We start from the raw sequence: 15,622 nt of genomic DNA, 5'->3' as shown, positions 1-15,622 counted from the left end.
TCATCACTTGTTTTTTTTGAAAAAAATTCCACCACTTAGCTAATATAAATGATTTATTCTATAATATGTAGAAACAATTCTTTCTTGGGCTTATAAACACAGACTTCTTGTAACACATTCTTTCTAAATTTTCACTGAGAGTACCATTTTTCTAATCTTGTTTTGCTCTGTGAGCCCTGTAAGAACTACCCTCTCCAATTCCACCAAATCTATCAGGCCTGTCCTGATTACACATGTACATTCATGTCATTCCTCTTGCCTTGGCTGCCCTTATATAAATCTCTTCATTATTCTTTAGAACTAACCTACTTTATGAGGCCTTGCACTCCTGCTCCCACCTTGAGTGCTTTCATTTCCCTTGACTCCTAAACTTTTAAAGTCCATCTGCTTGTTTGGCACCCAATCGTGTACATACTCTCTTATGCACATACCTTTCAATGTGCACACACCTTCCCATGTGCCACATATCTTCCCTTCCTAAGTGAGTTAAAAGAGCTCCTGAGGACAGGTAACATACCCTATATGCCTTCTGGTTTTCCTTAGTATCTATTACAATGTAACTTAAATGTAAGTGATCAAGAACATTTTGAATAAAGACCACTTTCTTCTTCTCCTCCTCCTCTTTCTTCTTCTTTGTCGCCATTTTTTATTTTTTCTTTCTTTTTGAGACAGCATCTTGATCTGTGCCCAGGGTGGAGAGCAGTGGCATGATCATGGCTCACTGCACCCTTGACCTCCTGGGCTCAAGCTATCTTCCTGCCTCACCCCCACAAGTAGCTGGGACCACAGGTGCATGTCATCACACCCAGTTAAATTTTAAGACCACTTTTATCATGCTGAATTTCTGTAAACTGGGCTTAGTGGAAATTTTAGTTAATATGAAATTTTATTTAAAAGAATGCCAGATAAGGGAATTGATCATATTAGATCATAAGATATGAAGAAGGGAGGATATTAAGAAGAAATTTTCATAAAAATAGATATGGCACATTTGTATTCTTATATTCTATGGTCATCAATAATATTCCTCAGCTTTACCTTTGTTCTAAATGGGACCAACTAGAGTATAGATGGTTAAAAAAATCAACTTGAAATTATGGCATACTCACAATATATTCAGTTGCAAGTAAAGAAATGAGTAGCAGATAAGTTAACAAAATAATTTACTGGGTTAGCTCACAAATGTGGAGGGCTGGAGAAACCAGGCTTTGGTATCTCTAGGAGGTCAAGGTAGCAGGACTGACAGAAGTCCCTTCAGTGCACTTTCATGGGGATCCATAAACTCCACAGGTTTCCCTTCCTTGCAGCATTTCACTCCAGATTCAGAATCCTGAAAGCCTACTGGCTTCTCTTGGGTTATATGTCACTCTATTGCTCCAGGTGAAGGAAACTTAATTAACAGTCCTAAAAGCACTCTAGCCATAGGGCAGATCTACATCCTCGAAAAGGAAATTGAGCGCCATTACAAAAAAGGAGCAGTGAAGGCTAGCCTATTTGTAAAATCGCCTTACCCAGTACAGAGTATCAGAAAAACAGCTGGTGGAGAGGCACCTAAAGAATGGAGGAAGGTATGGGAGGAGGGTGCTGCTGTGACATTACAGTAAATCACAAAATGGTAGTTTTCACCGTGTTCTACTGAGACTACATGTATCTTAAACTCTGAGATGATGACAAATCAGAAGCTGTTTGTCAGCACTATAAAAACTTGCCTTTCTAGTCAGAGCGGATGTGCATGGGAACTTGTGTTTCCAAGATTTGCTCTCTTAAATATTTACTGTGAGAATTTCTTTGGCTCTTGTTCTATATCCTGAAATGTCACCCAAGGCAGGGCATGGCAATGCAAGGTAGAGCAGAGGTATTTGGTGTAGAAAGGCATTTTTGTTTACTTAAGTTTGAAAACTGGTAAGGGAGATAATTCTCCTCATCATCCCCCATTACCTGCAACCTCCCAAGAATACTGGCTTTATTCATGATTCTGGTGCTTTGTCTATATATATTTGTACTTTTCCAGAAGTGCTGTGATTGGAGCATTTGAATGAAGGACAATGTTGTATTCATTTGTCTTCATACAACCTCTTAGTCTCTTTAGATCTTTGGCTATTTTTATCATCTCCTATTTAGTTTGGGGAGTTAAGATATTATTTTCTTTGAAGAGGATTCTGAACAGAAATTGTAAAGTACTAAATTGTCATTAGAAACACCAGAATTGTACTGTTTATTTTTACAATAGAGTAGGTACCGCAGAGAGTAAATTTCCAATGGAGGGACATATCTGATTACTACGAAAGTTTTTGATTTGGAAGTTTGGATTATTAATACAATCATGTGGTTTCAGTGTCTGGATTTTAGACCAACAGTTTTGTTCACTAATGGTTATTAGTGAACAAATATTGAAAGTTAATTTGTATAAAGACTTATGGCACATGGTGACCTGAGTTCTGGCCAGGGCTCTGAAATCAAAGTAAAGAAATAAATACACAGAAGCCCAGGCAAATGACAGGTGTAGCTATGACTCTCTGAAGGTCATTTAATTAGGCTGTGTGTGAAGAGATAATTGATATTCCTACTGTCTTCAGACATTACCTATTGAAACCACAGCCAAGTGAATAGTTTGGCAAAATCTGTAGGCAAAGACTCCATTGCACCTGACTGTAAAGTGTAAAGTACACCTGACTGTAAAGTAAAGTAACTGGCATAGTGAAGAGACATGAAAAATGCAGGTTAAGTGGGAGGCCCTGCTGGGGACATGGAGGTTAGGCCTTGGATCTCCAAATCCATTGCCATGTAAACTATTTAGAAAAAAAGGGAAAATTTTTCTTTTCTTGGCTTTTTTTGTTGTTGCTATTGAGACAGAATCTCACTGTGTCGTCCAGGCTAGAGTGCAGTGGTGCAATTACTGCTCACTTTAACCTCAAACTTCTGGACTCAAGATATCCTCCCACCTCAGTCTTTTGAGTAGCTGAGACTACAGCTGCACCACCCCATCAGGATAATTTTCATATTTTTTTGTAGAGATGGGATTTCAGTATGTTGCCCAGGCTGGTCTTGAACCCCTGGGTTCAAGCTATCTGCCTGCCTTGGCCTCCTGAAGTTCTGGGATGACAGGCATGAGCCACCATGCCCAGCTTAGATTTTTAAATAAAGTAAACATCATTTGGGTACCAACACCTAGTAGAAATTCATAAAAATCCCCCCCAAAGTAAACTAACAGTCAAAAGAGTGCACGAACCAAGGAAGATTTAATCCAATAATTTATGGATGCTTCAGTAGTAAAAAATAGATATTTTATTATATTAAAAGTTATAAAGGGAAAATTGTATGATTATCTTCCTACACACTGGAAATATATTTGATAAAATGTAATAACCATTATTTGTAGTAATGCTCAGAAATAGAAAAATGCAAATTCAAGACATATAAGAAGATAAAAAATTATAGCTGTAGGTGATTATATGACTGTATTGCACTCTGTATTGTGTATACCTAAGAAAATCTTCTGAAAATCTACCACAAATAGGAGAATTTCGTAGGGAAGTGGGATGAAAAATTAACATACAGACATCAGTAGCTTTTAAACATACAAACAGAAGACAAATCAAAGAAATGACCCCAAATACAGTATTAGCAGCAAGTATAAAATCTATAAGAATACAATGCAATGAAATATTGAGGAACATTTTAAACACTAAGAACATATATGGAGACTTTAACAAATGCAAAACATATTATGTTCTTAGAATCAATTGACATCATGAAAGGGCAATTCTCCTTACAACAATTTTTAAATTAAACTCTGTCCTAATGAAAGAATCATCTGATTTCTTTTTGAACCAGGCAGGCTGATTCTGAAGTTCATATAAAACAGGAAAATATGAATAGCCACAAAATATTGCAAAAGGAGTGTCATTGTAAAGAGAGAAAAAGCCCCAGTAGAGATTAAAATATAGTAAGAGGACTTTTATAAAAAAAGATTCTGTGATGAAACAAATGTGGCAATGATGTGTGAATAGACAGACCAATGGAACAGAATAGAATATCCACATACACCTAAGAATTAGGAATTTCAACTGGCTCTTCGTCTCCAAAATAATGCACAACATTCATACTATAAGAAATGCAAGTTGAAACTATGATGCAATGCTATTTTAAAACCAATAAATTTGCAAAAACCCAAAGTCTCACAACACACACAAAATCCTGGAGACCATATGAAATAGTTCAATTCTCTTGAACTCAATTTGGTAATACCTGGGCTCAAGCCATCCTCCTGCCTCAGCCTTTTTCAATATTTTCTGAAATTACAATTACAAATGTATCTTTTCTTTGATTCGGCAATTCCTCTTTTGGATTTTACCTAACAGATGTGCCTATAGGCAAAAATACATGTGAATGTGTAAGGTTTTTCACTGCACATGGTTTTTCATTCAAGTCGTAGGGACTGGTCAAACAAACTAAGATAAAGTCCCATGCTGGAATATAGTGCAGCAGTAAGAAATGAATAAGGAAGGTCAGTATGCATTGATGTGAAAGATCTTCAAGATATTTGTCAAGTGAAAGAGAACAAGGCACATACCAATGTATATAAAGTGCTGAAAATTAGAGGAAATCTATATTTGAGTTTGCTAGTGTATGCTTAAAGAAACTTTAGAAGGATATACAAGAAACAAAAGGCATTGGTTACCTGTGGAGCAACTAAGGCTTAGATGGGAAATGCGTAGATAGGGGATTGTATATCTTTTGTCTTTTTTCATTTTTGAACCATGCAAGTGTTTTGCCTATTCAATAAGTAAATAAATAAGCAAGCATACAGCCACATGGTATACGTACATCCTATGTACTTATAAAAATGATACTATCTATGTATTGATAGGGAAAAGTATCTCAGGATGTTAAGTGGACAAAGGAAAGTGGGGAATGTAATGTATAATATGCTACTTTTTTTTTTTTAATGAAAAAGAGACATTAAGAATATGTGCTTGATTGTGCTTATAAATGCATAAAGAAACTGGAAAAATACTCCAGTTGGTGAACATTGTGATATGCTGCCAGTTCCCCTCCAGGTTCCCCTCAGGAATAACAGATTCCTTGCTGCAGCTATCGAGAATGCTGTCAGCCCTTATGGGGATAGACTGCCTCCTCTGAAGGGAGCCACCTCACCTTGGATCACCACCCATTCCTGGGTAGCCACATTCAGTGCATGATCAACATGGAAGTGTAGAAGGGCAGCTCTCAGCACCCAGCTCAGGACAGCTCTGAAGGGTCATCCCAACTTTAGAAATCTCATTCTTTATAACTGCAAGGTTATCTGCGGCTGATCTTCTCCCTCTGCCATCTGTGACCTTCCATAGGCAGCAACTTGAGAGCATTCCTAATCAGTCTCCTTCTTGCTAGGAATCTGCTTCCTAGGGAACCCAAGAAACTAAAAACTAAGAACCTAAAATTGGTGGTTCCCTCTGGTTAGGCAGGGTGGGAGCCTGGTGAAGCTGGACAAGGTTGAGAAGGCTATATTTCACTTTATGTCTTTTTATAATTAAAAAAATCATACCATGTGGATGCATCAATCAAATTATAAATGCAAATGTATTTGTTGACTTGCTACGTCAGTGATATTTTATGCTTTTCCATGTACATCTTTGGAGAACTTTTTTTTCACTTTAGGAGGAGATATTTTAACCCCAAATGCTGTGCCCTGCCACACTCTAAATATGCTTTTCTTTTCTGTTTGTTTTTTTGTTTAGGACCTGCAGAGAAATACCTCCTTGATTTTGTCTTACAATGGAACTTAAAAAGTCACCTGATGGTGGATGGGGCTGGGTGATTGTGCTTGTCTCCTTCTTTACTCAGTTTTTGTGTTACGGTTCCCCGCTGGCTGTTGGAGTCCTGTACATAGAATGGCTGGATGCCTTTGGTGAAGGGAAAGGAAAAACAGCCTGGGTTGGATCCCTGGCAAGTGGAGTTGGCTTGCTTGCAAGTAAGTGGATACATTTATGCCTCTCCTTATTCTTTAATCATTTAATTACATTTACTATATCATGAACATTATGCAAGGCATAGAGAGCTTTTTTTTTTTCCAAAATATAACATACCTTTTCCTGCCTTCATTCAGTGATTGTATTACTCTTCTACTGTAACAAATCTGTGCGAAAATACAGGCACTCCCTAAGATGTTAACTCATCCATCCATCCATCCATCCATCCATCCATCCATTCATTTCTTTCTTTCTTTTTTTTTTTTTTTGAGACAGAGTCTTGCTGTGTCACCAGGCACCAGGCTGGAGGACAGTGGCACAATCTCGGCTCACTGCAACCTCCACCTCCCGGGTTTAAGCAATTCTCCTGCCCCAGCCTCCCAAGTAGCTGGGACTACAGGTGCACGCCACCATGCCCAGCTAATTTTTGTATTTTTAGTAGAGATGGGGTTTCACCATGTTGGCCAGGATGGTCTCAATCTCTTGACCTTGTGATCCGCCCACCTCGGCCTCCCAAAGTCATGGAATTACAGGCGTGAGCCACTGCGTCCGGCCCCATTCATTTCTTTATTCATTTATTTTCTACAATGTGCCAGGCAGTGAACTAGATGCTAGAAATGAAAAGATGAGCCGCAAACACATGGTTCCTGCCCTTAAGAGGCTCACAGTCTTGTAAGAGACACACACGTATGAATAAGAATGAATCAGGGAGATGAAGGTAATGATACAGGTATGTTCAAGGTACATTGGTAAGGACCAAAGGACCAAATGGCTCTCAGCAGCCCTCTAAGCAGTTTCTACATGGCTTATAATTACTCTTCTCTGCTTCAGATACACTGTGGTCAAATCACATGTCCTGTGGTCATGAGAACTTCATAAGAAGATGCTGACATAGCAAAGAGTCTCACAATGATGATGTTCTTAAGGATTTTAATATAGTGTTATGTATAAGATATATGCGATATATTTTGTGTGTCTCCAAAAGTAATATTCTTGATGAACAGTTACATACAATGTAATAGTGATTCCTGTCATCTTTAGAGAGAACACTAGAGACTTTATTTTCCTTTTCACCATTAAAATCATATGCCACTTCAACTGGAGTCATAGTTTGAACTCTGGAGTAATGTTTAGTGACCATTACTCCAACATACTTGGAACTATTTAAGCACAAAAGTGGTGATCTAGATAGGATCAGTAGCCCTGGGCTTTCTTCCTGTGTGCTATGAATTCACCATTGTTCATTGAGCAAATCACAATCTCTATTCTTGTGGGGGAAATAAGGACACTAAATGTAAGTATTTTTAAGATTTTTTTTTGTAAGTTATTTTTCAGCTCTAAAATGCTTTCATGAAAATATGCTTAACTACATATTTTGCAGGCTACATAATTTGCAGGCCCCAGTGCAAAGTGAATATACAGAATCATTGTTGAAAAAATTAAGAATTTACCCTATAATTCCAGCACTTTGGAAGGCCAAGGCGGGCAGATCATGAGGTCAGGAATTCGAGACCAGCCTGACCAACATGGTGAAACCCTGTCTTTACTAAAAATACAAAAATTAGCTGGGCATAGTGGTATGTACCTGTAATCCCAGCTACTCAGGAAGCTGAGGCAGAAGAATTGCTTGAACCCAGGAGGCGGAGGTTACAGTGAGCCGAGTGCGCCATTGCGCTTCAGCCTGGGCGACAGAACAAAACTCCAAAGAAAAAAAAATTAAGAATTTATTGACAGCAGGGCACTAAACCAAGTGTGGGATTCCTATAAGCACTGGGCAACTTGCATAAGTCACAGATCCAACAAGCCAGCCCTGCTTGTAGGGACCCGAGAGTTAGGGCATCTTATCAAAATTCTGGGAGACAACAAGTAGTTGAAGGAGCTTGAGGGTGGAGTCAGAGGCTAATTCAAGTCCTGGCTCTACCAACATTGAGCTGAGTGACCTTATGCAGGCCACTTAACCTCTCTAGGTCCAATGTCATTAGCTAGATTAAGAGACACTTGGGCCTGGTGAGCAAAACTTTTAATAGTGAGCATAGAAAAATGAGGGCAAAGAATTCAAAAAAGAATTCAAAAAAGTTGCAGGGGAAGAAAGGATGGCTAAAGAGCTACAACTTACATCTGTGTGTGTATATATGTATATACATACTTTAGATAGTGTGTCCAGGTTTCAGCATAGCTGACTCCACTGTATATACTACATTTGATGTTGGCCGCTTTGGGTTCCTCATAGCATAAATTGAGAAGTGAACCCTGAAACAGTGTTTATATAGTATTAGCAAGAAGTATCTGGCAGTGTGCAAGCCACATTGACCATCTGCTTTAGAATAACTTTGTTCTACAGAGAAGCAAGTAGATCATTACTACCTTGGAGATGGAACACGTATATTTCACCTTGGTGACTCAAATGGATATCAATTATTCTTAACCAGGGAGATAATTAGGATCATCTATAGGACAATTTCAGCATATAAGTCCGTGGATTTGACACTCAGACATTCTAATTCATTTGGTCCATGATGGGGCCTAAATTCATGAATTTTTTCTATTTTTTTTCTTTTTTTTGAGACTGGGTCTTGCTCTGTCATCTAGGCTGGAGTGCAATGGTGCTATATTGGCTTACTGCAGCCTCAAACTCCCAGGTTCAAGTGATCCTCCCAACTCAACTTTCCACGTAGATGGGACTACAGGTGCATGCTACCATATCCAGCTATTTTTTTTTTTTTTAAATTTTTTTTGAGACAGTGTCTTACCATGTGGTGCAGGCTGGTCTCAAACTCCTGAGTTCAAAGGTTTCTCCTGCCTCAGCCTCCCAAAGTGTTGAGATTACAGGCATAAACTACTGTGTCTGGCCTCGTGAATTTTTTTAAAGTCCCTAAAATGATTTTTAGTTGGGAACTACCACTGGCTTAAGCCCTCTATATTTAAATTTTAATCTTTCACTTTTTGATAACTCTCTGATATATGATTTGCTCTGACATTTTTAAAAATAAAGAGCTACTATAGATTTCTTCTTGGGTGTGGCATTAATCATGCCATGGAAATCATAAAAAGTCAATTGTCTGTAAAACCTACAAAAAAAGAGAAACACTTCAGGATGAAAGATGAAGATAGTTCTTGGAAGTATGGGCAGGAGAGGGAGCTGGAACTTTGCCAAGATTGTGCCTAAGCATGTGAAATATAAAGGCCCACTCCTGGGCTTTGAGAAACCTGGATTAGGACAGTAGCTTATAATAGCATATTAGAACTGTGAAAGGCATACAGTTCTGAACTTTACACTCTTTATAATCTTAATTCCTAATTCTTTTTTTTTTTTCTTAACTTGAATAATTGAGAAGAAAATACTTCTTCCCCTTGCCTGAATTCTTTGTTTGTATAGATCATTCCTGGGATGAATAAAGCTGGGTAGGAAGGATCCTACCTTCCTGGGTTGTACATTGCGACTGAGCTCATCCTCACTGCATATATTCTTAAGGTCTCTGAGCTAAGGATGCCGTGATAGAAAACACCATCCTTGTTTCTAAGAGGTTTGTAATCTCAGAAAAGAGACAGAAAAAAAAGGGTAACTAATAATTTGAGAATTCACAAGTATCAAGGAGAATAGCAATGGCTCTGAGGTTTTAGAGAGCTAGGCTTTGAGGAAGCTATTGAGATGGGCCAAATAGGAAGATAGACTTTCACTGGCAGATAGACAGGGAAAGGGAAGTCTATGCAAATTACCTTTATGCAGAGGCCCGGATCCCATAAGTGCAGGGCTGTGATCTGGTGAAGTAAGTTTGGCTGGAGTGGAGGGATTGTGTTGAGAGGTGTGACTGTTAGTTCTATGTGTCAAACTTGGCTTCAAACACAAATCTAGGTGTTGCTGTGAAGTTATTGTGTAGTTGTGAATAAAGTGCATGTCACTTAACTTTAAATAAGGTAGATTATCCTAGAAAATCTAGATGGATTTTGCTCAATTGTTGAAAGGTTTTAAGAGCAGAAATGAGCTTTCCCAAAAGAAAAAATCTGCTTGTAATTGCAGCTGCAGCCTATGCCTGAGAGTTCCAACATGCCCTTCCTAATGACCTGCCCTACGAATTTTTGACTTGGCTAGCGAGGAGGGTATTATCTGGCCAATCGTGTAAGCCAATTCCTTGCAATAAATGTCTTCATATATGCTTCCTACTGTTTTTTTTCTCTGATTGAATTCTGACTGATAAGGGAGGAATGGGAGGTAACTGAGCTAGAAAGCTATCATGGACTTGCATGATTTTAAAATGAGCTAATGAACCCTTCACTAGATATTGTTCTCCAAATTCAAGGAAACCGGGTGGTGCTGTTTCTCACACTACCCAGTTGCTGAAACAGCAGGAAATAGCTTGGACATCTAGCCTGCAGTTTCGTACTCAAAGCAGATTTGAAAGTCCTTGCCCTCTCCCTTTTGTCTTCGCTTCTTCCAAAGGTATTCAAAGTCATTTTAAGGGTTATTGCCGAGTTTAAAATGAAGAAACTGAGGCCAGTATAAAAAAAATTAAATGCCAGTTTATTCTGCTCCGGGGCGAGGTTCGATGGTCCAGGGAAAGAGGGCCAGAGAAGTTGCGCTGACTTCCTGGGGCGTGGGGTTTATGTGGCTAGAGTGACGAGCAACAGCAGGGCACTCTGATTGGCTTTGGGGGAGCGGGATTGGGCCGCTATTGGTTGTCGGGTTGTCCGGCGGGGTTTTTGGTGCAAGATTTGGTTAGGGTGGCATCAGCCGTAATTCCCAACTGGAGGGCTGCGTGCACAACTGGGTGCTGAGTGCAGAGCTGGGTGCTGAGTGCAGAGCTGGGTGGCTGTCCGGGCTCCTGATGAGGCGTCTGGCCTTACACTCTTGAGTCAGTAAATGTATCACGTTAATATAGTGAGTCAATATGGCCAGGCCCACTTGCTGAATGAGTTATGAGTGCTGGCTGAGCTGGGTTTGGGCATTACCCTTAAGCACTGTTAACTCCCTCAAGGAGTACTGAATTCCTGCTTCTCTGAAGGATTCGGTTGCATTGGCAGGTTCCCAGTGTGCTAGGCAGTTTTAAGATTGGTAGGAATAAAGACCAGGTTTTGGTAAGCTGCCTGCCATCTCTAAATACCACTAAACCAACTAAAAAGAAAGGCAGTCAGAGCTTGTGAGATCAACAATTTGAGTGGGTGTGGCTCCTTAGTGCCTTTTTCTTTTTTAAAGAGATGAACTTGGGGTTTACAGTCTTTGCTAGAGCGAGGATTGAGGAGCCTGAAGTTTGGAGGAGCTCACACCTTGGGCTCCCTGCATTTTAGGTGGAAGGGTAGAACCTTCACAAGCCCAACTGATCCACTCTGTTAGGAAATCCTTGCTGCATGGCAGGTCCATAACCTGATTACTGCTACATTTTATTTCTCACTGTAGCATCACCAACTTAGATATTCTCTGCAGCAGACCTGGCCATCCTTCCACTCCTGGGAGTCTCTGAAACTTTTTAGGGGAAAGAAGTGCATGGAGGTTGAGTTTATTTCCCAAAGGGAATAATGTCATTCCCAGAACTATCTTATAATAAATATATTAAAAACTGGAAAATCACACTATGTTTCTATTTCCTCCATTTAGAATACATGTTCATTCCTTTTGTTGAGATAACCTTACTTGGTAGCCTAGTGCAAGGCTTAGTTCCGTCACCTTGGTTGTTTTCCCTCTTATGAAATCCCCAAACAAGCCATCTGAACCTTTCTTTTGGTGCTTCTGGCCTTGGGTTTATTTTAAACCTTGATGCGAGTTTCTTTTGCCTCTTTTCTGGTTCCTGAATTGTGTTTGATTTCTCTGTGTCCTCTTCTAACATGATATGAGACTCTAGTACTGTGCTGTCCAATACAGTGGACACATGCGGCTATTGAGCACCTGAAATGTGGCTCATTCCAGTTTAGATAAGCTGTAGGTATAAAAAATACACACTGGGCTGGGCTAGTGGCTCATGCCTATAAATCTTAGAGCTTTGGAAGGCTGAGGCAGGAGGATCACTTGAGACCAGGGGTTTGGGACCAGCCTGGGCAACATAATGAGACCCTGTTTCTATAATTTTTTTTTTTTAATTAGCCAGGAGTAGTGGTAACTTGGGAGGCTGAGGCAATAGTGACTTTTAAACACCAATACTGACAATAATAATATTGGTTCTTGAACACCAATACACAGGCAATGGTAAGTTCAGGAAAAGCTTTCACCAAAGGCAAATGATTATAAAGGGAATGATAGATGGAATGTGTGAGTGTGTGTGTGTCTGAAGTTCCCGTTATCTTCTTACTGTCTTATATTTTATTCTGAAAGTACATCCTTCTCACTTTTTGCTTATTAAAATATTTCTTCTTCTCTAATTAAGCAGTGGTAATCATAGATGATTATTACACTTTTTTTTTTTTGAGACAGGGTTTTGCTCATTGCCCAGGCTAGTGTGTAGTGGCATGATCCAAGCTCCAGCTCACTGCAATCTCTACAGTACTTCCCGGGTTCAAGTAATTCTTTTGCCCTAGCCTACTGAGTAGCTGGGATTACCAGCATGCACCACCATGCCTGGCTAATTTTGTATTTTTAATGCAGATGGGATTTTGCCACGTGGGTCAGGCTGGTCTTGAACTCCCGACCTCAGGTGTTCCACTTGGCTCTGCCTCACAAAGTGCTGGGATTACAGGCATGAGCCACCATGCCCAGCCAGTTATTATATTTTCAAAATGTTTTGTGAAGATAAAAAATTAGCAGCCCCCTCCCCTTTCCACCCCCCTTTTTCCCCCTAAAATTGTTCAGGTCCAAAGGTGTGGAATCACTGGTTCATGTCATAGGTAAATTAACTTTGGTTCTAAAGTTCCCTTCCGCAAAGTTTTCATTTTGCCTCATAAGAAATCTCCTGAGAGTAGCCCTTTGATTTAATCTGTCTCTTGAAACTCATCCAGTGCTGAGGAATAATACATGATTTATCATCTTGAAGGCCTTGCACTGTTACTGCAAAGAGCTAAACACATAAATGTATCACATTTTGCAGATGTGACTTGATGGTCACTTTGATATATTTTGCCTTGTTATTGATGAAACATACGACTATTGTGTTTTAAATCTATTGAAATAGAATCTATAAATAAACCAGGTTCTCAGGATAAGGGTAAAATAATTTGCTCTAAACTACTGAACACCAAATGATTATAAATTTTATGTTTTCATCTAACATAAGTTCACAAAACTATGTTATCTATAAGACATCAACAAAAGTACTATTGCCACTGGTGAATCCTTACAGGTCTGCAGCAAACTTGATCCTTGCTTCCCTGGAGGAAAGAATTCAGCCAAGGGGCAGAAATGAGTTTAAAGCAGAGAAAGAGACCAAGGCAAGTTTTAGAGCAGGAGTGAAAGTTTATTAAAACATTTTGGAGCAGGACTGAAAGGAGGTAAAGTACACTTGGAAGAGGGCCATGTGGGCCACTTGAGAGATCCAAATGCCCCATTCAGTCCTTGACTTCAGGTTTTATAAGCTGACATGGTTCTGGGTTTTTTTCTTCTCTCTTGATTCTTCTTCCCTTGTGGTTGGCTGTTGCTCAACTGTTGCATGTGTGGCGTTGGTCATTTGGGAGGGTGACCACATGCGTAGTGTGTTTACTTAGGTTGTGCTCATGCTCCCTAGGGGCAATTTTTCTTAACCAGTCAAATGCCCCCAGAGGAAGGCCGTACATCCACCATTTTCCCTCTTAGTGAGCATGCCCCACTTGCTCAACTCCTGAGATCTTATTGGGAAGCCGCTGATCACCAGCTCCAGGTGTTTTCTGTCCACTGGGAGACTGTCTTCCGCTGGTGTTGGCTGTGGCCAATTACCATTTCAGAGAAACAGTTTAATAAACACCTGACCATCACCTGATGGTTACTTGAAATTCTTGGGTGGGGCGAGGGCTCTCCTGCCCCGCTCATGTCTGCCTAACTATCTACTCTAACAGTACACTGATGTTCTTTACTACTAATTTGATTTCTAAGCAAAAATTAAGATCCCAATTGAAATATTTCTCAGTCGGGAAGAATGCTGGGCTGACTTTGGCCTTAGCCTGTCATTGGCTAGCTATGGACTCTTGCTCAAATCACATGATCTTTCTGAATTCCAGTTTCACCATTTTTAAATTGAGGTATTTGGACGTTTTCCAACTTCCAAAATTTCAGCTCTAAATTTTTTTGTCTTTAATCTCTGATCTAATGATATAGTTCTCTAAATCAGCAGCAGATGGCAGTGTAAAAGTAGAGAACTTTTAAAACCTCTTTCAATTTGCTGTTCACCTGTAAGAGAATTTCTGTTCATTTTTTTCCTTAACACTTGAATTGTTTTTCAAAAAAATCATTTGTTAGGCCAAAAAATGACTTGAGAATTTATTATATAGTTGATAACAATGCTGCATATTTCATACAACAGTGGCTTTGGTTGTACATGCTATGAAAATTACCCCTTCATCTTGCCCTGAGACTCCCAGGCTCTGAGGTTTCCCTGTGGAATTAACATGTATTAAGGAGCAAAGAGTTAAAGTCCCATTTTGAGGATGAAACTTGAAACTTTTCAAGCATGCCAGGAATAATCTCTGTGTGTTTTAAAATTGCATTGTGTTGTAAAATTTGTGAAAACTTACATTCAGTGTCAACATGATTTGGTAACAACAGAGAAGGGTCATGTTTATGCTGTCAGACATCCGTTTGTAAAATTAGACTCTGAAAACTGTTTCTATTTTTGAAGTATCTAAGTATTTCTCATTGTACTGGATGATAAGTTTGGTCTTTCAAATGGATTTTCCTTTTAAAACACTGGCACAGAATATTTCCCTCTGTTTGTCATGTAAATGTGCCAGTCTCCTCTTCTGCACTGGCTCACACGAGGGCCTGAAAATGGGAGGGTCCAGTTCTTGACCAGGAAGGCATGTGGGAGAGCCTTAAGCACCGGGCGCTATGGTCTCAGTATATCTCAGGGGCCATAAACTGGTCTTAAATATGTGTTTAAGAAGTTCTCAGGGCCGGGCGCGGTGGCTCACGCCTGTAATCCCAGCACTGTGGGAGGCCGAGGCGGGTGGATCAAGAGGTCAAGAGATCGAGACCATCCTGGTCAACATGGTGAAACCCCGTCTCTACTAAAACTGCAAAAAATTAGCTGGGCATGGTGGCGTGTGCCTGTAATCCCAGCTACTCAGGAGGCTGAGGCAGGAGAATTGCCTGAACCCAGGAGGTGGAGGTTGCGGTGAGCTGAGATCGCGCCATTGCACTCCAGCCTGGGTAACAAGAGTGAAACTCTGTCTCAAAAAAAAAAAAAAAAAGAAAGAAAAAGAAGTTCTCAGGTATTGGGAAGAACATAGTGCCTCAGTTATAGGATCCTGCCTCTCTGTCATTTATGAATAGTGAGACTATGATGGATTCCATTGTTTCTCCGAGGTTGCTTCAAAAAGGAGTAAAAGACACAAACATACAGAAAAGTGTATGTATCATGACAGTAGAGCTCCATTAATGTTCATGAACTGAACATACTCATGTAATCAGCACATTCACACCAAGGACCAGAACATGAGCAGTGCCCTGGAAGTTTGGCTTTGCTCTCTTCTGATTTTAACTCCCCAGCCCCTACTACAGATAGCCAGTATCCTGACTTCTAACACACATTAGTTTCGCTTGT

At 39.9% G+C, this 15,622-nt stretch overlaps 1 protein-coding gene across 4 annotated transcripts in view; it reads left to right on the top strand.

Annotated features, from left to right (window-relative positions):
- SLC16A9 (solute carrier family 16 member 9) overlaps window positions 1–15,622 on the top strand; it is a 47,274-nt gene that overhangs the window by 13,815 nt on the left and 17,837 nt on the right. For all 4 annotated transcript variants that reach the window (XM_037743370.1, XM_017542275.2, XM_037743368.1 and 1 more), the window contains exon 2: window positions 5,739–5,971. In XM_037743370.1, the coding sequence (XP_037599298.1) occupies window positions 5,776–5,971 (196 nt within the window). In that variant the 5' untranslated portion in view covers window positions 5,739–5,775. The remainder of the gene's footprint in view (window positions 1–5,738; window positions 5,972–15,622) is intronic.

This window comes from Cebus imitator, unplaced genomic scaffold (genome assembly GCF_001604975.1).
Source record: "Cebus imitator isolate Cc_AM_T3 unplaced genomic scaffold, Cebus_imitator-1.0 Scaffold142, whole genome shotgun sequence".
NCBI classification, from domain to species: domain Eukaryota; kingdom Metazoa; phylum Chordata; class Mammalia; order Primates; family Cebidae; genus Cebus; species Cebus imitator.
This window is presented reverse-complemented; position numbering and strand designations above follow the sequence as displayed.